Here is a 22,788-nt window from a genome sequence, read left to right on the forward strand (position 1 = left end):
TTATAGCAGAACAGAACCGAGACCCTGAGATTGAAGCTTTAAAAGAAACAGCTCTCTCTGATGATGAGATTAAGAAAGTGCCAGTAGGGTATTATCCCAAGGATGGAGTGTTAATGAGGAAGTGGATGCCACCTGCTACACCTGTGAGTGAGGAATGGGCAATTGTTCACCAAGTTGTAGTTCCTAATGTTTACAGGACTGAAAATTTAACTTTGGCCCACAGTATGTCCTTAGGTGGCCATTTTGGAGTGAATTAAACTGTAAAAAGGATTATGAAGGAATTTTACTGGCCTAATTTGAGGAAAGATGTTGTGATCTTTTGCAGAACCTGCCGCACTTGTCAGGTTGTGGGTAAACCTAATCAGGTCACCCCAGTGGCCCCACTGTGGCCTATACCTGCATTCGGTGAACCCTTTTCCAAAGTTATAGTGGATTGTGTTGGCCCATTGGCAAAGACTAAAGCTGGCCATCGGTATTTGCTAACTATTATGTGTACTGCATCCAGATTCTCATAGGCAATACCTCTCAGGAATATTAAAGCTAAAATGTGGCAAAGGCTCTTACCAAGTTTTTTACTTTATTTGGTTTACCTAAAGAATTCCAGTCTGATCAAGGAAGTAATTTTACATCTGGATTATTCTAGCAGGTAGTTTATGAACTGGGAGCTAAATGAATTACATCATCTGCATACCATCCAGAATCACAAGGGGTTTAGAAAGATCTCATTCTACCCTCTAAACAATGATTAAGACATACTGTGTTGAAAATGGAAAAGACTGCGATGAAGGAATACATTTGCTTTTGTTCGCAGTAAGAGAGTCGGTACAGGAATCACTGGGCTTTAGTCCATTTGAACTTGTATTTGGTCAGAGAGTGAGGGGACCTTTGACCTTGTTAAAGGAACAGTGGATTGATGGGATGTACATGTTAACTTGTTAGACTATGTTTTGAAGTTCAAAAACAAACTACACCAGTCCTGTAGTCTAGTAAGACAAAATTTAAAGATTTGTCGAAACACAATGAAGTTTTTGTTTGATAAGCAGACTTGTGAAAGAAAATACCAGGTGGGGTTAAGGTGCTTGCCTTATTTCCAATGTGGCTGAACCCACTTAAGGTGAAACTCAATGGACCGTATGAAATAGTCTCTCAAGTTAACTATCTGAATTATGTTATTAAAAGACCAGACCAATGTAAAATAACACAGGTGCTACACATAAATAAGATAAAGCCTTATGTTGACAAGCAGGCACCATCTGTGAGTGTTGTTGTCAAAACATATGAATCTGGCAACCCTGAGAATGAAACAATTGACTCGTCTGAGACTTTTCACAAGCCAAACACGGTCCCAGTTAGGCTAATGAACTCGGTTGTTCAAGAAAACATTGATAATAAGTTGGCTCATCTGCAGCCAAAGCAACAACAACAGCTGAAGAAATTAATTCTGAAGTTTAAAGATTTATTTCCCGCCATTCCCAAGCAAACCACGGTCACAGTATATGACGTAGATATTGGTCAAGGCAAACCAATTAAACAACACACATATTGCATGAATGTAGAAAAGTGTAAATTGCCTGTGATTATGGACTGTGCCTTTAAGAACCATGTCTATAAGGGAGAGGGAGAGAGAGATAGAGAGACAAGCACAAGCAGCTTGTTACAGAGACAGATAGAGTGGAGAGCCTGCATGATGGACAGCTGGTGTTCAGGACAATGGTATTTAAAGGAGTGTTGCTGTTTGTTTCGTAGGACACGCAGACACACAAAGGCTAGTGGGAAGAGTTGTCACTGAAGTTTAAAATGTCCACGCGTTTGGGGTTGAGGATCGGTTAAGAGGAATCGGTCTGTGACTATTAGTGCATGTCAGAGCAACCCTGTGAAATCTGCTGAAAACCCTTGGCTGGGTTGGTAGATTGTCACTTGAAGACGAAGCTCTTTAGTTGGTCACGTTTGACTAAATTGGAAGATTCGGAGAACATCGACACCTGTTTACTTGGATGCCAAATCTCTCACTCACTTCAATCCCGTGAACTGAACTGAATATCCTTACCACACCAGCGTAAGACTGTATCATTTCCCACCCAAGTTTGGGAAATATATATTTAAAACTATATATGCATAACACTGCTAGATTTTGCACTGATTATGGAAAGGTAAATGCAGTAACAAAAACAGATGCCTATCCTATCCCTCGGTTGAATGATTGCATCGTAAGGTTGGAAAAGCTATATTTCTAACAAAGACTGATCTGTTGAAAGAGTATCGGTGTGTTCCATTGACGGACGGAGGTAGAGAAATTTCTGTGTTTGTGACACCATCTGGGTTGTACGAATACAATGTTTTGCTGTTTGGAATGAAAAATGCCCCAGGAACATTCCAGGGAATGATTGATTCTGTAATTCGAGGGTTGGAGCACACAGATACCGATACTGATGACTTAGTCACAGGGAGCAACACTTGGAATGACCGTATCTCTGCAGCAGAAAAGCTCTTTGACAGGCTTTCCCAGGCCAGCCTTACAGTTAACTTACCTAAGAGTGAATTTGGCCATGCCACTGTGACCTATGTTGGCTATGTTGTAGGTCAAGTCAAGTTAGCTCCTGTTCAGGCAAAAGTCCAGGCAATTTTCTGAAGTTTCTATTCCGACTGGTAACAAGGCTCTTGGAAGGTTTCTGGGAATGGTTGGATATTATCGCAAGTTCTGTAAGAACTTTGCTGGTATTGCTCTTCCGCTGACTAATCTCCTGAAGAAGGGTGAAAAGTTTGTTTGGACCGAGTTGTCAGGAGATTGATTGAAAGTTATTATTTGAGATTAGGCCAATCAATGTAGTGTCGTCAACAAATTTAATTCACAGATTGGAGCTGTGAGTGGCGACACAAGTCGTGGGTGCACAGAGAGTAAAGGAGGGGGCCAAGGAGACAACCCTGAGGGGTATGTGTTCAGGGTCAGAGAGACAGAGGTGAGGGAGTCCACTCTTACCACCTGCTGGCAATCTAACAGTAAGTCCAGGATCCAGCTGCACAAGACAGGGTGAAGGCCGAGGTCTCTGAGCTTCTTGTTGATACTTCACGCCTTGGTATGGCTACTGCTCTGGCCATGACTGCAAGGAACTGCAGAGAACTTTGGAGAACAGAGAACATCAGAGAAACAAGCCTCCCCTCCATGGCCTCTTCCTACACTTCCCCTGCCTCGGAAAAGCGGGCCATGTACTCAAACATCCTTACAATCTGGACATTCTTGCTGCAAACCCGCTCCCCCATCGGGGAAGAGATACAAAAGTCTTAAAGTGCGAACCACCCGGCTCAAGGACGGCTTCCTGTCTGTGGTTATTAGCCAAATGAATGATAAAATGTAATTGACCTCACAATGTAACTCGACGTGACCCTGCACCATATGTCTATCTACACTGCACTTTCTCTGCAGCCATAATGCTTTGTTACAGTTATTGTTTTGTCGTATATCAACTCAATGTACTGTCGTAATGTATTGATCTGTGTGGCCGGTACGTCAGGCAAGATTTTCACTGTAGCTCAGTACATGATGATAATAAACAATATCCCCATTTTAATTGTGTGGAAATATTAGACAGACTGAGCTTCTGCTTTGGAACCACAGAAGGAAACTTAACTGTAGACTTTTCTGAGGAATACCAATAAATAGAAAAGGCTTCAGCCTCGCATTACGATCTGCGGTAACTGGGATCAGGTGACCGGTGGTGGGTCTCCCATATCAATATCAGAATCAATATCAGACCGGCACATGTCATGAAATTTGTTGTCTCTGCGGCAGCAGTAGAACCTAACTCATAACAATAGATTTTAACAGCTATGAATTACAAAAATATACATATTCTATAGTTAAATTAAATAGGTTGTACAAAATTTAAAATTAATACAAATGTAATAAACCATTTTAATTGTGTGGAACCATTTGACTGGGTTGTTGCTCTGGAAATTCTGGAGTGAAGCTTAGCTGAACTGTACATATTTATGGGAAGCTCTGATGAATCAAAAAGCTAAATTCTCACATAAATGGGTCACTCATCCAGAAACATTGGCTGCACTTGTGTGGGAGCGCTTGTAATTAAAAACACCTTAATGGACGTTTCTGATGATTTCAGTGGGACAACAACATTAATCACGGGTTTCATCACTGAATCCAGTGTTGTGAGATGTAAAGCCCCCTGTTATGTGTCCGGCTGTGCAGTGTTGTTGGTGGAGTGGGCAGCGTGGTGTTTGTCTCGATTCGGGTCACAACACCAGAATTGCCAGCGGGGTCCAGACACAGTGTATTAGTCAACAGAAAACCTCTCGTCCCTGCAGTCTTTGTCTCCTGGTAAACTCAACACCCTGACAATGTGGACCATAGACACCCCTTCCTCTTTAAAGTCTGTCATTCATTCAGACAGCTGATCGCTGACAGGATTTATATTTATTGGTCATTAAAGTTCGCCCAGATTTGTTTGGACGGATTTGATGTGGAGTTCAGGGAGTCACAGTGAAAGGGCCGGATGGCCGAACTCTCTCCGTTGTCCAAACATCCTTCCAGGTGAGGCGACACTTCACCTGTGAATCTTCCCGGGTCGCCTATTGTGTCCGCTGCTCCCGATGCGGCCGCCTCTACACTGGTGACACCAGCTCCTGCGCAGTTGTGCGGGGTAGGGTTGTTTTTTTGGGGGGCGGATCGATGTTATTGTTCCCTTTTGTGCGGGAGGGGTGGGTTTTGGGGGTTGATGATCGGGATGCCGTTCTTTTTGATGCGGGGGGTGGGGTGGGAGTTTGATTTTTCTCTCTGAACGACTTTCATGCTCTTTCTTTGTTTTGTGGTTCTCTGGAGAAGAAAAAAAACTGCAAGAGTTCTTCATGGATACGTGCTTTGATAATAAACTGACCTTTGAACTGTCCGCTCCCAGCGGGACTTCCCGGTGTCCAAACATTTTCATTCCAATTCGCATTCCCATTCCCGTTCCGACGTGTCAATCCATCACCTCCTCTTCTGCCAAGTTAAGGCCATCCTCAAAGTCCAGGATCTGCACCTTCTATTCTGTCTGGGTAGCTCCTCCCCCCAACCTGAGCTGTACGAGGGGTGATTGATAAGTTCGCGGCTGAAAGTTATACAGCTCTCGGTACCTGCACGTGCAGTTCAACTCTTTGAGTGATTATGCAGAAAGTTAATCAGTTTTGTGCTTTTTCTGTTACAGATAATTGAAAATTGCTAGGTTTTGTAAAATTGACTCCTTTCACCGTAGGCCACAAACTTATCAATCACCGCTAGTATGTCACCCAATTTGTGTATTTGTGTACCTGCTCCTTTCGTGTACTGGGCAACTTCCTTGTCCCATTCATGTAATGAGCAGGTACACAGATTGTGTGTGTGTGTGTGTGTGTGTGTGTGTGTGTGTGTGTGTGTGTGTGTGTGTGTGTGTGTGTGTGTGTGTGTGTGTGTGTGTGTGTGTGTGTGTGTGTGTGTGTGTGTGTGTGTGTATTATATATATATATGAATGGATAGCGCTTTTTATAATGTCAACCACTATACCAAGATGAAAGAAATATATATGATTTCCAGAGCTCCACAGAAATGCAGTGCTAAATAAGACATTAACAAGATTATAGCCAATCACTGCATTTCAGTATATAACTGGTACAATACAACATATAATACTTAATTTAATAATAAGACAAAGTATTGCATGGTTGCATTCTCTAATTATCATCAAATCTAATTATCAAGCAAGTGAAATTATGTTGTTTGCTTAGAAGCCATAATGTTGTTAGTGAGAAAAATTTACTTTTGTATTAGCGAGTAATCCACGGACCACCACAGTGACAGCTCCGGGATTTCACCAAAAACAATCCAATATCCTATGCTAATGTTATTAGTGATATTTTCCTCACCAGCCACCTACCCCTCTCCCTAACCCCCGCTTCCGTAAAATTCCCTCAATTTAATATGCAGCAGCTGTTAAATTCCCCGCTTGTTTATTTTGATTTTTTTACAGAGGTGCTGGGGTGATGCTCCGGTGAGCTCCGGCAGCACTGCACCCCTGTTTAGATCCAAGTAACATGGACCCGGGGATCAAGCTGCCCAGGTTTACGAGGTGTTGAGCGAGTATTTCTGCTCTGGGATCAAATGGTTTTTTTTTCTGGAGTTCAGTTCCTTTGGAAGCAATGCTGCTAATCTGAGGAGAGAATGAGTTTATATTCCATCCCTCTCAAGGAGAGGCTGTGAGTAAATGGGCTGGTCTGTGTTTGAACCAGTAGAAATAGACCTGGGGTGGGGGGGGGGGGGGTGTTCAGTGTTTGAACTGTTTGGAAATTCCTCCTCGCTGTCACCTGTCTGTCAGACAGTGGAAATCAAACAGAAACTCAGGTTGCTGGAGATCTGCACTAAAAATGATAAATTTTGAATCCATTCTGACAAATGACTGTGAACCTGAATCGTTAACTTTGTTGCTCTCCCCACAGCAGTTCCTTACCTGTTGAGTGATTCTGGTGAATCCAGTTTCTTTTTATTCCATTCACTCTGGAATGGTTTAAATTTCCTGATTGTCTGTTATACTTGGGAATGTGTTCAGTGCAGTTACTAACAAGTTTGACCTGAATAATCTCAGGGATGATCAGCTTTATGTATGAGGAGCATTTGATGGTTCTGGACCTGTGCTCAATGGAGTTCAGAGGGACGGTGGGGATGGTGGTGGGATGTATGGTTAAGTAAACCTTACGAATGCTGAAAAGCCTGGATACAGTGGACATGGAGAGGATGTTGCCATTAGATAGATAGATAGATAGATAGATAGATACTTTATTCATCCCCATGGGGAAATTCAACCTTTTTTTTCCAATGTCCCATACACTTGTTGTAGCAAAACTAATTACATACAATACTTAACTCAGTAAAAAATATGATATGCATCTAAATCACTATCTCAAAAAGCATTAATAATAGCTTTTAAAAAGTTCTTAAGTCCTGGCGGTTGAATTGTAAAGCCTAATGGCATTGGGGAGTATTGACCTCTTCATCCTGTCTGAGGAGCATTGCATCGATAGTAACCTGTCGCTGAAACTGCTTCTCTGTCTCTGGATGGTGCTATGTAGAGGATGTTCAGAGTTTTCCATAATTGACCGTAGCCTACTCAGCGCCCTTCGCTCAGCTACCGATGTTAAACTCTCCAGTACTTTGCCCACGACAGAGCCCGCCTTCCTTACCAGCTTATTAAGACGTGAGGCGTCCCTCTTCTTAATGCTTCCTTCCCAACACGCCACCACAAAGAAGAGGGCGCTCTCCACAAATGAAGGTTTTAATTGCAGATGCACGTACTGTTCTGTCCTTATCAGTTATTCCCTTTGCGAGGCCCTGACTTAGTTACAGACGGATGTTCATTCCTGTCCTTTTCAGCGAGTCCTCCTCCCTTTACTCAAACAAGGGTACAATGTATAATGTTATCAACTAATGAGGGTATAATGTATAATGTTATCAACTAATAAGGTTACAATGTATAATTTTATCAGCTCTCAGTGTGTCTCTCTGCAAGCCACAGAGAACTGGGAATGAGCCTGTCTTAGTTAACCGCTGAAGACAGAGTTTACTTGAGTTCAAAAATTCCTATTCAGTCCCAATTATTCTTTTAGTCAGAGGTTGCAGAGGTTCAAAATTATTTTGTTATATATCCTCAATTCCCCAGGAGTGCTCAGGAGAAATACTCATGTTACCTGTGTGTATTGTGGCGATGCAGAAGTTGCTGGAGAATTTACAAGGGTGAAGATGTGGAGTGATATTTGGAAATCTGACATTTTAAAGTGTAATATAGCAAGCAAACCGCATATGGACAAAGTACAAAAGCTCTGCTGAGAAAAGTTTTCATTACCCGTAACAAGCTTGTTACATAGGTTGTGTGAGAGTGCAGATGAACTTGATCTAACTCAGAGATCAAAGTTCTTATGGACAATGCTTTGCTAGCTGTTAAAATGAATACCTCTCTACATAAAATACACTGTGCACATGTTGTCACTGGGTAAAAAAATGCACATTACGAGATTTATGTGCCCACTGGTCATTACAAGTTAGAGGGGACATTGGAGGGAAGGAGGGGAGACCTCCAGTGTCCCTGATGCCCTCACCTACAAGATGTGCATCCAGCTGCAGCTTGTAACCCTGCACTTGAAGGAGTTGGAACTTGAAATGGATGAATTCCTGATCATCCAGGAGTTGGAAGGGGTGATAGATATGACATGAAGTGAGGTGAGTTACACCCAAGGTACAGGACACAGGAAAGGAAAGGGATGAGGTTAAACATCCCTCACAAAATACTCTTGTGACCATCCCACACAACAACAGGTGGACCACTTTAGAAACTGTTGGGGCTTATTAGCAGAGGAAAGTCAAAGGGTTGATAGGGGATTCGTTAGTTATGGGAACAGAACAAGAGGGATCTAATATCCTAGCGGTAAGGCTTGCTAGAACTAATGTGTGTGTGGGGGGGGGGTGTGATGGGGTTAAAATAAGTTGTAGGGGGAACGGGAGCCAGAATGACAGAACAGATAGTGGAGAGGGAGAATTGAATTGAATTTATTCCATACATTCTGCATCTACATGAGTAGTAGAAATCTTCACGTTACGTCTCTGTCTAAATGTGTAATTTATAGTAATTTATAACAAATAGTATGTAGATAGGGCAGTCAATATGACATAGAAATCAATTCATCAGTCTGATGGCCTGGTGGAAGATATTCTCCCGGAGCCCGTTAGTCCTTTTGCTGTGGGACCGTTTCCTGGATGGTAGCAGCAGGAACAGTTTGTGGTTGTGGTGAATTGGGTCTTCAATATCCTCCGGGCCCTTTTATCACACCTGCCTCTGCAAATGTCCTGAATAGTGGGAAGTTCACATCTAGGGATGTGCTGGGCTGTGTGCACCCCTCTCTGTAGGTTCCTGCAATTAAGGGAAGTGCAGTTTACCAGGCAGTGATTCAGCCAGTCAGGATGCTCTCATTTGTGTTCCTGTAGAAAGTCCTTAGGATTTGGGTCCCCATCCCAAACTTCAACCGTCTGAGGTGAAAGAGGTGCTGTTGTGTTTTTATCACAACACAGCTAGTATATACAGACCATGTCAGATCCTTGGTGACCCTCTCAACCCCAGATCCATTGATGCCAATAGGGGTTAGCCTGTCTCCATTCCTTTTGTCATCCACAATTAGCTCCTTTGCATTTGTGACAATGATTGAGAGTTTGTTTTCTTGACAACAGTCAGATGTTGTTCAGCCCTCACATATAGTCAGCAATCAAATGGCTGAGCATGGTGTGATGAATGTGCTGAGCTGTGGATATCACAATGCAAGAAGCATCGTAGGAAAGCCAGATGAGCTCAGGACAGGGAATTATGATATTGTAGCCATCACTGGGACTTGGTTACACCCAACAGTCTGAGAGATTTAGAGGAACAAATTTGTAGAGAGATCACAGACCATGCCAAGAAACAAAGGTTGATTCAGTTGGTGATTTTAACTTCCCAGATAATGACTGGGATTCCCACACTGTGAAAGGATTAGATGGGGTAAAGTTTGTCAAATGTGCCCTTAATCAGGACGTAGAATTCCCGATGTAAAGTGTGCAATAAGCTGTTAGGAAATGATCCAGGGCTGTTGACAGAAATTAATGATAATAATGCCATGAAATTGAAAGTAAATATGGAAAAAGAGAGGTCTGGACCATGGGTTGAGATTCTAAACTGGGGAAAGGTCAATTTTGATGGTATCAGAAAGGATCTGACAAGTGTGGTTTGGGACAGGCTGTTTTCTGGCAAAGGAGTACTTGTAAGTGGGAGGCCTTCAGAAGTGAAATTTTGAGGGTGTGGAGTTTGTATGTGCCAGTCAAAATAAAAGTTGAAAGGTAACTGGTGCAGGGAACCCTGGTTTTCAAGAGAGATTGAGGCCCCGGATATTTTGTTCCTCTAAATGCATCAGACTGTTGGGTGAAGCCAAGACTCATTAACGACTGACTCATTAATCATCATTCCAATTCCTGAGCTCATCTGACTTTTTTTTTAGTCGTCTTCTGTTGGTTCCTAAAAGCTTCCCAATAGTTTTTGCTCTTTTGTTTGCTGTCTCTTTGGCTTTTATGTTGACTTTTGCTTCTCATTTCAGCTATGGTTGTGTCCTCCTGCCTTTCCAATGCTTCCATGTCTTTCGTTAGTATCGATCACTCAGCTCCCGAGTTGCTCCCAGAAACTCCAGCCATTGCTGTTCCATTGTCACTCCTACTTGTTTTCCCTTCGAAGCAAGTTAGACCAGCTTCTCCATCATAGAAACATGGAGAAGTTCAGCACAGAAACAGGCTATTTGGCCCATATAGTCAATGCCAAAAAAACATTTAAGCTGTCTGATGCTTCTACCTGCACCGGGACCATCCCCCTACCATCCAGACTCCCATCCAAACTTCTTTTAAATGATGAAACCGAGCTCACATTCATCACTTGTGCTGGCATCTCATTCCAAACTCTCGCGACCATTTCAGTGAATGGCTTTTCCACATGTTCCTGTTAAATTTTCACCTTCCCCACTTACCCACGACCTCTGGTTGTCATCCCACCCAACCTCAGTGGAAAGAACTGCTGGCATTTAACCTATCGTTTTCCTCATAGTTTTGTAGACTTCTAATAAATCCTTAAAGCAATGTATAATTTCCTTGTTTATGTTTAGAGCCTTTTTTTTTAGGTGGATAAGATGATGAGGGGCATTGATCGTGTGGATAGTCAGAGGTTTCTTTCCCAGGGCTGAAATTACTAACACAAGGGGGCATAGTTTTATGGTGCTTTGAAGTAGATACCGAGGGGATGTCAGGGGTAAGTTTTTTTACACAGAGAGTGGTGGGTGCGTGGGAGTGCTTCAGTTCCTGTGGGACCAGGCACCCATGCAGCTCATTGGGAACAGGGAATAATACCAATGGAGAGAGACAACTGAGCCAGATCACAGGTTGGAGATGGCAGAACTGCCCCTATGTTGTAGAGACAGGAAGAGCATCAGACAGTTTGATGGTCATTCCAGATACCAGCACTGTGCCCAGTTAGAAGATGATTTCTCTCTCCAACTTGGGTTGAACTTCACTGTAACAGTGTGATGCCAGAGCACACCTTGATAACTCAAGTGATCTCATCTGAAATGTTGTCCCACACCCATTGATCGATTTTGAAAATCTTTTTACAGGTTAAATATGACAAGGAATTTGTCTCCAGGAATCTCGAACACAACACGCCAGTTTTGCTGTCTCTGTCCAGATATTTAAGAAGAGGAGCAAGGGATTCACTCGATCATCAGAACAACTGGCGTGCCGGTCATTTTAGACGGGGGGAATGCATTCACCTGCTCAGACAGTGGGAACGGATTCACTCGGTCATTTCAACTGAAGGTACATCAGCAAGTTCAAACTGGGACAAGGCCATTCACCTTTTGTAAGTGTGAGAAGGGATTCAGTCAGTTATCCCACCTGTGGACACACCAGTCAGTTCACACTGGGTAGAGGCTGGTCATTTGCTGAATTTGTGGGGAATGATTCACTCAATCATCTGACCGAATGGCACAACAGCAAGTTCACACTGGCAAGCGGCCGTTCACCTGCTCAGACTGTGGGAAGGGATTCACTTGCTCATCTAAACTGAAGGTACATCAGAGAGCTCACACTGGAGAGAGGCCATTCATCTGCTCAGTGTGTGGGAAGGGATTCACTGTAACATCTCACCTACTGAGACACCAGTCAGTTCACACTGGCGAGCGGCCGTTCACCTGCTCAGACTGTGGGAAGGGATTCCCTTGCTCATCTCAACTGAAGATACATCAGCGAGTTCACACTGGAGAGAGGCCATTCACCTGTTCAGTCTGTGGGAAGGGATTTACTCAATCATCCCACCTACAGTTGCACAGGCCTGTTCACACTGGGGAGAGGCCGTTCACCTGCTCAGACTGTGGGAAGGGATTCACTTCTTCGTCCCAACTGAAGGGACATCAGCGAGTTCACACTGGGGAGAGGCCGTTCACTTGCTTGGACTGTGGGAAGGGATTCAGTTACTCATCCCAACTGAAGGTACATCAGCGAGTTCACACTGGAGAGAGGCCGTTCACCTGCTCAGTCTGTGGGAAGGGATTCACTAAATCATCTCACCCAGTGAGCCACCAGTCAGTTCACACTGGCGAGCGGCCGTTCACCTGCTCAGACTGTGGGAAGGGATTCACTCAGTCATCTAAACTGAAGGAACATCAGCGAGTTCACACTGGGGAGTGGCCGTTCACCTGCTCAGTCTGTGGGAAGGGATTCACTTCTTCGTCCCAACTGAAGGTACATCAGCGAGTTCACACTGGGGAGAGGCCGTTCACCTGCTCGGACTGTGGGAAGGGATTCACTTACTCATCCCAACTAAAGGTACATCAGCGAGTTCACACTGGAGAGAGGCCGTTCACCTGCTCAGTCTGTGGGAAGGGATTCACTTCTTCGTCTAAACTGAAGGTACATCAGAGACTTCACACTGGGGAGAGGCCGTTCACCTGCTCGGACTGTGGGAAGGGATTCACTTGCTCATCCCAACTGAAGGTACATCAGCGAGTTCACACTGGAGAGCGGCCGTTCACTTGCTCAGACTGTGGGAAGGGATTCACTTGCTCATCTGAACTGAAGGTACATCAGCGAGTTCACACTGGGGAGAGGCCATTCACCTGCTCAGTGTGTGGGAAGGGATTCACTAAATCATCTCACCTACTGAGCCACCAGTCAGTTCACACTGGCGAGCGGCCGTTCACCTGCTCAGACTGTGGGAAGGGATTCACTTGCTCATCTGAACTGAAGGTACATCAGCGAGTTCACACTGGAGAGAGGCCATTCACCTGCTCAGTCTGTGGGAAGGGATTCACTCAATCATCCCACCTACAGGTGCACAGGTCTGTTCACACTGGGGAGAGGCCGTTCACCTGCTCAGACTGTGGGAAGGGATTCACTTCTTCATCCCAACTGAAGGTACATCAGCGAGTTCACACTGGGGAGAGGCCGTTCACCTGCTTCGACTGTGGGAAGGGATTCACTTACTCATCCCAACTGAAGGTACATCAGCGAGTTCACACTGGAGAGAGGCCATTCACCTGCTCAGACTGTGGGAAGGGATTCACTCAGTCATCTAAACTGAAGGTACATCAGCGAGTTCACACTGGAGAGAGGCCATTCACCTGCTCAGTGTGTGAAAAGGGATTCACTCAGTCATCTGAACTGAAGGTACATCAGCGAGTTCACACTGGAGAGAGGCCATTCACCTGCTCAGTGTGTGGGAAGGGATTCACAAAATCATCTCACCTTCTGAGCCACCAGTCAGTTCACACTGGCGAGCGGCCGTTCACCTGCTCAGACTGTGGGAAGGGATTCACTAAGTCATCTGAACTGAAGGTACATCAGCGAGTTCACACTGGGGAGAGACCATTCACCTGCTCAGTCTGTGGGAAGGGATTCACTCAATCATCCCACCTACAGGTGCACAGGTCTGTTCACACTGGGGAGAGGCCGTTCACCTGCTCAGACTGTGGGAAGGGATTCACTTCTTCGTCCCAACTGAAGGTACATCAGCGAGTTCACACTGGGGAGAGGCCGTTCACCTGCTTCGACTGTGGGAAGGGATTCACTTACTCATCCCAACTGAAGGTACATCAGCGAGTTCACACTGGAGAGAGGCCATTCACCTGCTCAGACTGTGGGAAGGGATTCACTTCTTCATCCCAACTGAAGGTACATCAGCGAGTTCACACTGGAGAGAGGCCATTCACCTGCTCAGTGTGTGGGAAGGGATTCACTCAGTCATCTCAGCTGATGATGCACCAGTCAGTTCACACTGGCGAGAGGCCATTCACTTGCTCAGACTGTGGGCAGGGATTCACTTCTTCGTCCCAACTGAAGGTACATCAGCGAGTTCACACTAGATAGAGGCCATTCACCTGCTCAGTGTGTGGGAAGGGATTCACTTCTTCGTCCCAACTGATGGTACATCAGGGAGTTCACACTGGGGAGAGGCCGTTCACCTGCTCGGACTGTGGGAAGGGATTCACTTGCTCATCCCAACTGATGGTACATCAGCGATTTCACACTTGTGAGTGGCCGTTCACCTGCTCAGACTGTGAGAAGGGATTTGCTCTGTCATCTCACCTACTAACACATCGGAGAGTTCACACTAGGGAGAAGCCGTTCACCTGCTCAGACTGTTGGAAGGGATTTGCTCTGTCATCTCACCTACTAACACATCGGAGAGTTCACACTAGGGAGAAGCCGTTCACCTGCTCAGACTGTTGGAAGGGATTCACTCAGTCATCTCATCTACAGAGACATCAGTCAGTTCACACTGGGGAGAGGCCGTTCACCTGCTCAGACTGTGGGAAAGGATTCACTCGATCATCCACCCTAATGGCATACCAGCAAGTTCACAGTGGGGAGTGGCTGTTCACCTGCTCAGACTGTGGGAAGGGATTCACTTACTCATCTAAACTGAAGGTACATCAGCGAGTTCACACTGGGAGAGGCCGTTTACCAGCTCAGTGTGTGGGAAGGGATTGACTCAGTCATCTCATCTACAGACACACAATCCAGTTCACACAGGAGAGAGGCCGATCAGCTGCTGAAACTTTGGGAAGTAATTCTGTCAGCAAAATCAACCAAATGTGCATCATTGAGTTCACAGTGGGGAGAGGCCGTTCACCTGCTGTGAATGTGGGGAGCGATTCACTCAGGTCATTTAACCTTATGTAACTCTTGCTTCAACTAGCAACTTAATATAGGGGGTGATAGCCCCTGAGCTTGGCCAAACCTAAGAAATCTCGTTTGTGTGAATGCTGCATGATGTGTCCCCTGTTACAAATCAATACCCCAAAAATAACAAATCGTACACAATATGCGATTAAACAATTGAGCTATTTAATTCTTACTTTGACTATAAGATTAGTAAAGGAAACAAAGAAAAGTAAAAGGGCCCTTTCTCTCCATTTGTGTCTTCTCAACTCTCCCTGGCAAAAGTCTGTGAAAGTCTACCTTCCAGACTCACAGGAAAGAACAATATCTCTCTCATTGGATAGCTAGGCACTGCAAAATCCTGTTATTTCCAGTCATAAGCTAAACATTGCTGCTGCAGAGAAACCATTAGCTCAGCAGTGAAAAATAACAGAGAGACCATTACATTAGCAGTGACATCTCACAGTATGTTACACTTGTGACACACTACCGGGTTCACACTGGGGAGAAAGTTTCAATAAGCTGCATGCTGGATATTTGTCCATCACTGTTGCTAAAGCTATTTTGAGAGTGACTATCAGTGCTGAACTCTGCAATTATTGCTGCTGCTCACCACATCCAGTTCTGGGCATGGGAGGTGATTCTTCTACTGCATATTCACCTTTAATGGGACTGGAGTTTAATATTGACTGGGGTGGAGTGTGGCCAGTGAAGAAGTGGAGCTTTGAGGCTTTGGCTGAAGTAGTTTTGGCAGATGGATTGTGCAATCAAGTCAATCAAGATTTGAATAGCTCCTGGAGGCTGCGCCTGTCTGTGAATGGAGTAACAGCTGTTTCCGAGCTGCTCCTAGTTTTGTCCCTTTCCCCCTAGTTTAAACTGAATTTAATATCTTCAGTTGCTGATTCTTGAAGGGGAACAACATATCTTTGAGGAGTGGGAAATACTTGTCTGAACTTAGTGATAAAGGCAACAGGAAAGCAAAGATGCAAAAGGAAGGATCTGATGAAATGCCATTGTGGGCTGAAGATATGGCTTGGACGCAGTTCATTTAAAGGCTAACTTGAAAAGAATAGTAATGAAATGATGTCATTTCTGGGAAAACTTAAGGATCTGGAAGCTCAAGTCACTACACACAAAGAGGAATTGAAGATAATTAAGCAAAAATTGCTTGAAAGTAAAATAAAGTAAAGCTCGTTTGGAATGATATCGAAATAAGATTATAGACCTGGAAACTAGGTCTCGCCGAAGGAATATACAAATTGTTGGGCTGCAGGAAGGAGTTGAAAATGGAGATTTAACTGCTTACATTGGTAACCTTTTTCATACCTTATTTCCTTCTATACTATCACAGCCGCCTACTGTAGAAAGAGCAGACAGAACTTTTACTTCCAGATCTCAAGATCCAAATAAACCAAGGGCTGTTCTGGTTTGTTCTCATTATTTTAGGATTAAAGGTCAAATAATGTGACAGGCAAGAAAACAGAGTTTTTAGATTTGAGACATCTGAGCTCGGTTTTTATGAAGATTTTTCTAAGGAGGTAATGGAACAAAGATTAAAATTTGCTCTGGTAATGAAACAGGCATATGATAAGAAATTGTTTCCTTCCTTGCGTCACCCAACAAGGATTAAAGTTTTTCCTCCTGATTCTCCTCCTCGTACATTTTGTGATCCTAAAGTTGCACTGCCGTTTGTTTAAACTATACCTGCTGTGACTGCAGATTGAACTGTCTGGCATATTATCTGCATAATAGCATTTCAGAAAGAAGATTTATGAAGGCTACTTGGACATTTCATTAAGAGACTATTAAAAGAAGATTAGGAGATTTGTTTATTATTGCATATCATTGTTTTTTTTTGGTAAGAAGATTTATGGTTCAGGTATGACTGTTTAAATGGTTATTTGGACATTCGACAGAGAAAAAGAACATAAAAGGACTTACTCCTTTAACCTAATATCTGGTTTGATATTTTTTGTGTTTTTCTCTTAATTAACTAACTGGTAGTTTTTCCTACTAATGGGGCTATTTGCTTCTCTTATATATACTTAGCAGAGGTTTCAATTATTTGTATAATATTAGTTTTAAAGATTGTGTTGATCTGTTATTAAACACTATGCTTGTTTTCTCTAGATAATATGTTTTAGATTTTAATAACTGCTTATTTTTAAAATTATTTTCAATATATTGGAATGTTTTTAATATAATGAATATTATTGCATCTTATAACTGAATTTAAAGCTTTTTTAGGGGATTTAATGTTAACTTTAATATGGAGCTGTTTTTTACTTTTTAAGAGATAACAATTTTTTGGTTTCCTCTTTGTTTAAAAAAAGATTAAATATAAACATGGGATAGTTTGTAGATGCTGGAATGTAAACATTTTCCTTTGTTGAGACTTTGCCGTTCCTCTTACAAGGTCAGTGGTTTTCATTTTTTAACTGGGGGAGGGATAGAGAACCTTTTTTAATCTTTTTTTTCAGACAGACAGAGCAGTCTTGGATGTGTTTTCTATCATAGGTTGCCTGCTTTTTCTGGGCTGTGGGGGGAGTGGGATGGGGTTAGAATTAGGGTTTTTTTTCCCATTGGGTGGTTCCGGAGCATGTGTGTTTTCTGTGTGGTTGTATTCTCCATCGCCACCATTTTTGATCATCCCGTATTGGTATGTGCTCGGCGCATGTGTAAAGTAGAATAAAATTATAGTATGGAATCTAAGCAGATCAATGTAATATGTTAGAATGTATGTGGTTGAAATCATCTTATCAAATGAAAAAAGACTTTTAAAATCATTAATCGATTTCAACCTGATACAATTTTTGCCCAGGAGACACATATCAGGGCGGGAGATCAAAACAGGTTTTTTGGATCATGGAAGAGTTTGCAATTTCACTCCACTTCTCAAAGTAAAACTAAGGGAGTGTCTATTTTTATTAAATCCAATATTTCATTCATTCAAGAGGACATTAAGTCAGATTCTGTTGTCGATTTTTAATTGTTAAAGGAGTAATTTGTAACAGAAAAGCTGTTTTGGTCAATTTGTATGGTCCTAACAGATGATTTTTAAAAAAAAAATGTATTTGCTTTACTGCCTCATTTAAATGAATATATGTTGATAATGGGCGGGGATTTTAACTTGTTTAAATCCTTTGATTGACAAGAGCTCAACCAACCAGCAACTTCCAAATCACTCCGCACTACTTATTGATTCCTTTTTGACTGATTTTCGGATTGATTGAGTTATGCAGGTATTTACACCCTGATGATAGAGAATATTCTTTTTTGTCACATGTTTATAGAAAATATTCAAGGATCGATTATATTATAGTTGACCCTTACTTCTTGCCTAGTGTTAAGAATTGTGAATATGACACTATCGCTGTATCTGCTCATGCAGCTTTCAGTTTGTCTTTCGAATTTGATGATGCCATCCTTGCCCACCCACCTTGGTGCCTGTCTCAGACATCATTGCAGAATTCAGACTTTGTTAGCTTCATTTAAAACCAGATAAAATAATTTTTTTCTTTTTAATGTTATAGGGGGTATGTCTAAATTAATCATATGGGATACATTTAAAGCATTTTTAGGTGGTCAGATCATTTTCAAGTTTCTGGATCATTGGGACCTCTTCTGGGGCAGGCGTGACCTGTTCAAGAAGGACGGGTTACACTTGAATCCTGGGGGGACCAATATCCTAGCGGGGAGGTTTGCTAGGGCTACGGGGCAGACTTTAAACTAGTAAGATGGGGGGGCGGAAATCAATTTGAGGAAACTATGGGAGAGGAGGTTAGTTCACCAGTAGAGCAAGTAAGTAGACCGTGTGTGAGGGAGGACAGGCAGGTGATGGAGGAGGGATGCGCTCAGCCCGAAGTTGTAGGGGAGAAGAAAGAAAAGGATAATAAATTTGAATGCATTGCTAGGGATGAAAAGAGAGGAGGAGGTGGAGAGTATCTTAAATGTATCTATTTTAATGCTAGGAGCATTGTAAGAAAGGTGGATGAGCTTAAAGTGTGGATTGATACCTGGAATTATGATGTTGTAGCTATTAGTGAAACATGGTTGCAGGAAGGGTGTGATTGGCAACTAAATATTCCTGGATTTAGTTGCTTCAGGTGTGATAGAGTAGGAGGGGCCAGAGGAGGAGGTGTTGCATTGCTTGTCCGAGAAAATCTTATGGCGGTGCTTTGGAAGGATAGATTACAGAGCTCCTCTAGGGAGGCTATTTGGGTGGAATTGAGGAATGGGAAAGGTGTAGTAACGCTGATAGGAGTGTATTATAGGCCACCTAATGGGGAGCGTGAGTTGGAAGAGCAAATGTGTAAGGAGATAGCAGATATTTGTAGTAAACACAAGGTGGTGATTGTGGGAGATTTTAATTTTCCACACATAGATTGGGAAGCTCATTCTGTAAAAGGGCTGGATGGTTTAGAGTTTGTGAAATGTGTGCAGGATAGCTTTTTGTAACAATACATAGAAGTACCGACTAGAGATGGGGCAGTGTTGGATCTCCTGTTAGGGAATGCGATAGGTCAGCTGACAGATGTATGTGTTGGGGAGCACTTCGGGTCCAGTGATCACAATAGCATTAGCTTCAATATAATTATGGAGAAGGACAGGACTGGACCTAGAGTTGAGATTTTTGATTGGAGAAAGGCTAACTTTGAGGAGATGCGCAGGGATTTAGAGAGAGTGGAATGGGTCAAGTTGTTTTATGGGAAGGATGTAATAGAGAAATGGAGGTCATTTAAGGGTGAAATTATGAGGGTACAGAATCTTTATGTTCCTGTTCGGTTGAAAGGAAAGGTTAAAGGTTTGAAAGCGCCATGGTTTTCAAGGGATATTAGAAACTTGGTTCGAAAAAAGAGGGATATCTACAATAGATATAGGCAGCATGGAGTAAAGGAATTGCTCGAGGAATATAAAGAATGTAAAAGGAAACTTAAGAAAGAGATTAGAAAAGCTAAAAGAAGTTACGAGTTTGGTTTGGCAAATAAGGTGGAAGTAAATCCGAAAGGCTTCTACAGTTATATTAAAAGCAAGAGGATAGTGAGGGATAAAATTGGTCCCTTAGAGAATCAGGGTGGTCAGCTATGTGTGGAGCCGAGGGAGATGGGAGAGATTTTGAACGATTTCTTCTCTTCGGTATTCACTAAGGAGAAGGATATTGAATGGTGTAAGGTGTGGGAAACAAGTAAGGAAGTTATGGAACCTATGACAATTAAAGAGGTGGAAGTACTGGCGCTTTTAAGAAATTTAAAAGTGGATAAATCTCCGGGTCCTGACCGGATATTCCCCAGGACCTTGAGGGAAGTTTGTGTAGAGATAGCAGGAGCTCTGACGGAGATCTTTCAGATGTCATTAGAAACAGGGATTGTGCCGGAGGATTGGCGTATTGCTCATGTGGTTCCATTGTTTAAAAAGGGTTCTAGAAGTAAGCCTGGCAATTATAGACCTGTCAGTTTGACATCAGTGGTGGGTAAATTAATGGAAAGTATTCTTAGAGATAGTATTTATAATTATCTGGATAGACAGGATCTGATTAGGAGTAGCCAGCATGGATTTGTGCGTGGAAGGTCATGTTTGACAAACCTTATTGAATTTTTTGAAGTAGTTACGAGGAATGTTGACGAGGGTAAGGCAGTGGATGTAGTCTATATGGACTTCAGCAAGGCCTTTGACAAAGTTCCACATGGAAGGTTAGTTAAGAAGGTTCAGTCGTTAGGTATTAATGCTGGAGTAATAAAATGGATTCAACAGTGGCTAGATGGGAGATGCCAGAGAGTAGTGGTGGATAATTGTTTATCGGGATGAAGGCCGGTGACTAGCGGGGTGCCTCAGGGATCTGTTTTGGGCCCAATGTTGTTTGTAATATACATAAATGATCTGGATGATGGGGTGGTAAATTGGATTAGTAAGTATGCTGATGATACTAAGGTAGGAGGTGTTGTGGATAATGAGGTGGGTTTTCAAAGCTTGCAGGGAGATTTATGCCGGTTAGAAGAATGGGCTGAACGTTGGCAGATGGAGTTTAATGCTGAGAAGTGTGAGGTTCTACATTTTGGCAGGAATAATCCAAATAGAACATACAGGGTAAATGGTAGGGCATTGAGGAATGCAGTGGAACAGAGAGATCTAGGAATAACAGTGCATAGTTCCCTGAAGGTGGAGTCTCATGTAGATAGGGTGGTGAAGAAGGCTTTTGGAACGCTGGCCTTTATAAATCAGAGCATTGAGTACAGAAGTTGGGATGTAATGTTAAAATTGTACAAGGCATTGGTAAGGCCAAATTTGGAATATTGTGTACAGTTCTGGTCACCGAATTATAGGAAAGATATCAATAAATTAGAGAGAGTGCAGAGACGATTTACTAGGATGTTACCTGGGTTTCAGCACTTAAGTTACAGAGAAAGGTTGAACAAGTTAGGTCTCTATTCATTGGAGCGTAGAAGGTTGAGGGGGGATTTGATCGAGGTATTTAAAATGTTGAGAGGGATAGATAGAGTTGACGTGAATAGGCTGTTTCCATTGAGAGTAGGGGAGATTCAAACGAGAGGACATGATTTGAGAGTTAGGGGGCAAAAGTTTAAGGGAAACACGAGGGGGTATTTCTTTACTCAGAGAGTGATAGCTGTGTGGAATGAGCTTCCTGTAGAAGTAGTAGAGGCCAGTTCAGTTGTGTCATTTAAGGTAAAATTGGATAGGTATATGGATAGGAAAGGAGTGGAGGGTTATGGGCTGAGTGCGGGTAGGTGGGACTAGGTGAGATTAAGAGTTCGGCACGGACTAGGAGGGCCGGAATGGCCTGTTTCCGTGCTGTGATTGTTATATGGTTATATGTTATAAAGTAGAATTAGATCAGATGACCAAACAAGTTAAACACTTAGATATTATTTATGCGATTTCCCCTAATATTGACATTTAAACAAAGGATGGAACTTCAATCACAATATAATTTATTATTAACTCTTCCTATTGAAGGCTATTTGCTTAAGCTAAAAAGTCAATTTTATATGTTTTGAGATAAAAATAACAAACTGCTTGCATCTCAATTAAAAACGGCCAGAGCCAAAAGGCAAATTTTGAAAATCTGTAGGAAAGATGGTACCCTGGCTTGGGAATATGAAGACATTAATAAGATTTTTCAAGATTTTTATACAACTTTATAAATCTCAATTTCCAGTAGATTCTTCTAAAATTATTTTATTTTACGAAGGATTGTTTTTCCTCGAATTTCTGTTAAGGGTCAGAAAACTCTTGATGCCCAAATTACCGAACCCAAAATTCATAAAGCTATTTTTTCAATGCCATCTGGTAAGGCCCCTGGACTTGATGGGTACCCTGTAGAATTTTATAAAAAAATTGGATTGTGCCTATTTCATTTTTGAATGTTGATGCTCAGATCCTGTCAAAGATATTGGCCAATTGGTTGGAAAATTTTTGGGTAAAGTTATTTTTAAAGATCAAACAGGCTTTATAGACAGCCGTTATTCCTTTTCAAATGTTTGGAGATTATTTAACATTATATACCCATCTTCTTTTAAAACTCCACCATGTGTCTTCTCCTTTGATGCTGAAAAAGCGTTCGACGGAGTTGCATGGAAATATTTATTTAATGTTTTAGAGAAATTTGGTTTTGGTGTTAATTTAAATAATTGGATTAGAATGATATATAAAACTCCTATTGCCTCTGTTATTACTAATAATTGTAGATCTCTTTTTTCAGCTTTCACGGAGGACAAGACCTTTGTTATTTAACTTAAAATTAGAATCCCTTGGTATCACTCTTCGTGAAGGTAAAGATATTCATGGGATTCTTGTGAATGAGATTTCTCTTTACGCTGACGATTTTCTGGTTTATGTATCTAATCCCAAGGAATCTCCCTGCCTTGTTAAAATTATTTAATGAATTTGGAGGTTTTTAAGGATATAAAATAAATTTTAATAAAAATGAACTGTTTCCTTTAAATGAATCTGTTTCTATATATGGTAATACTCCTTTCAACATTATGGATTCTTTTAGATATTTATGCGTTATAATCTCTAAAAAAAATAAGGAT

General features: G+C 42.3%; 1 protein-coding gene across 1 annotated transcript; it reads left to right on the forward strand.

Moving 5' to 3' along the window:
• The first annotated feature begins 11,560 nt into the window (after positions 1–11,560).
• LOC140722246 (uncharacterized) lies at positions 11,561–16,871 on the forward strand. Its single transcript, XM_073037032.1, is given in 2 exon segments — positions 11,561–14,364; positions 16,868–16,871. Coding segments are annotated over 2 exon segments (2,808 nt in total).
• The last annotated feature ends 5,917 nt before the right edge of the window (positions 16,872–22,788 follow it).

Source organism: Hemitrygon akajei, unplaced genomic scaffold (genome assembly GCF_048418815.1).
Source record: "Hemitrygon akajei unplaced genomic scaffold, sHemAka1.3 Scf000073, whole genome shotgun sequence".
Classification (NCBI taxonomy): Eukaryota; Metazoa; Chordata; class Chondrichthyes; order Myliobatiformes; family Dasyatidae; genus Hemitrygon; species Hemitrygon akajei.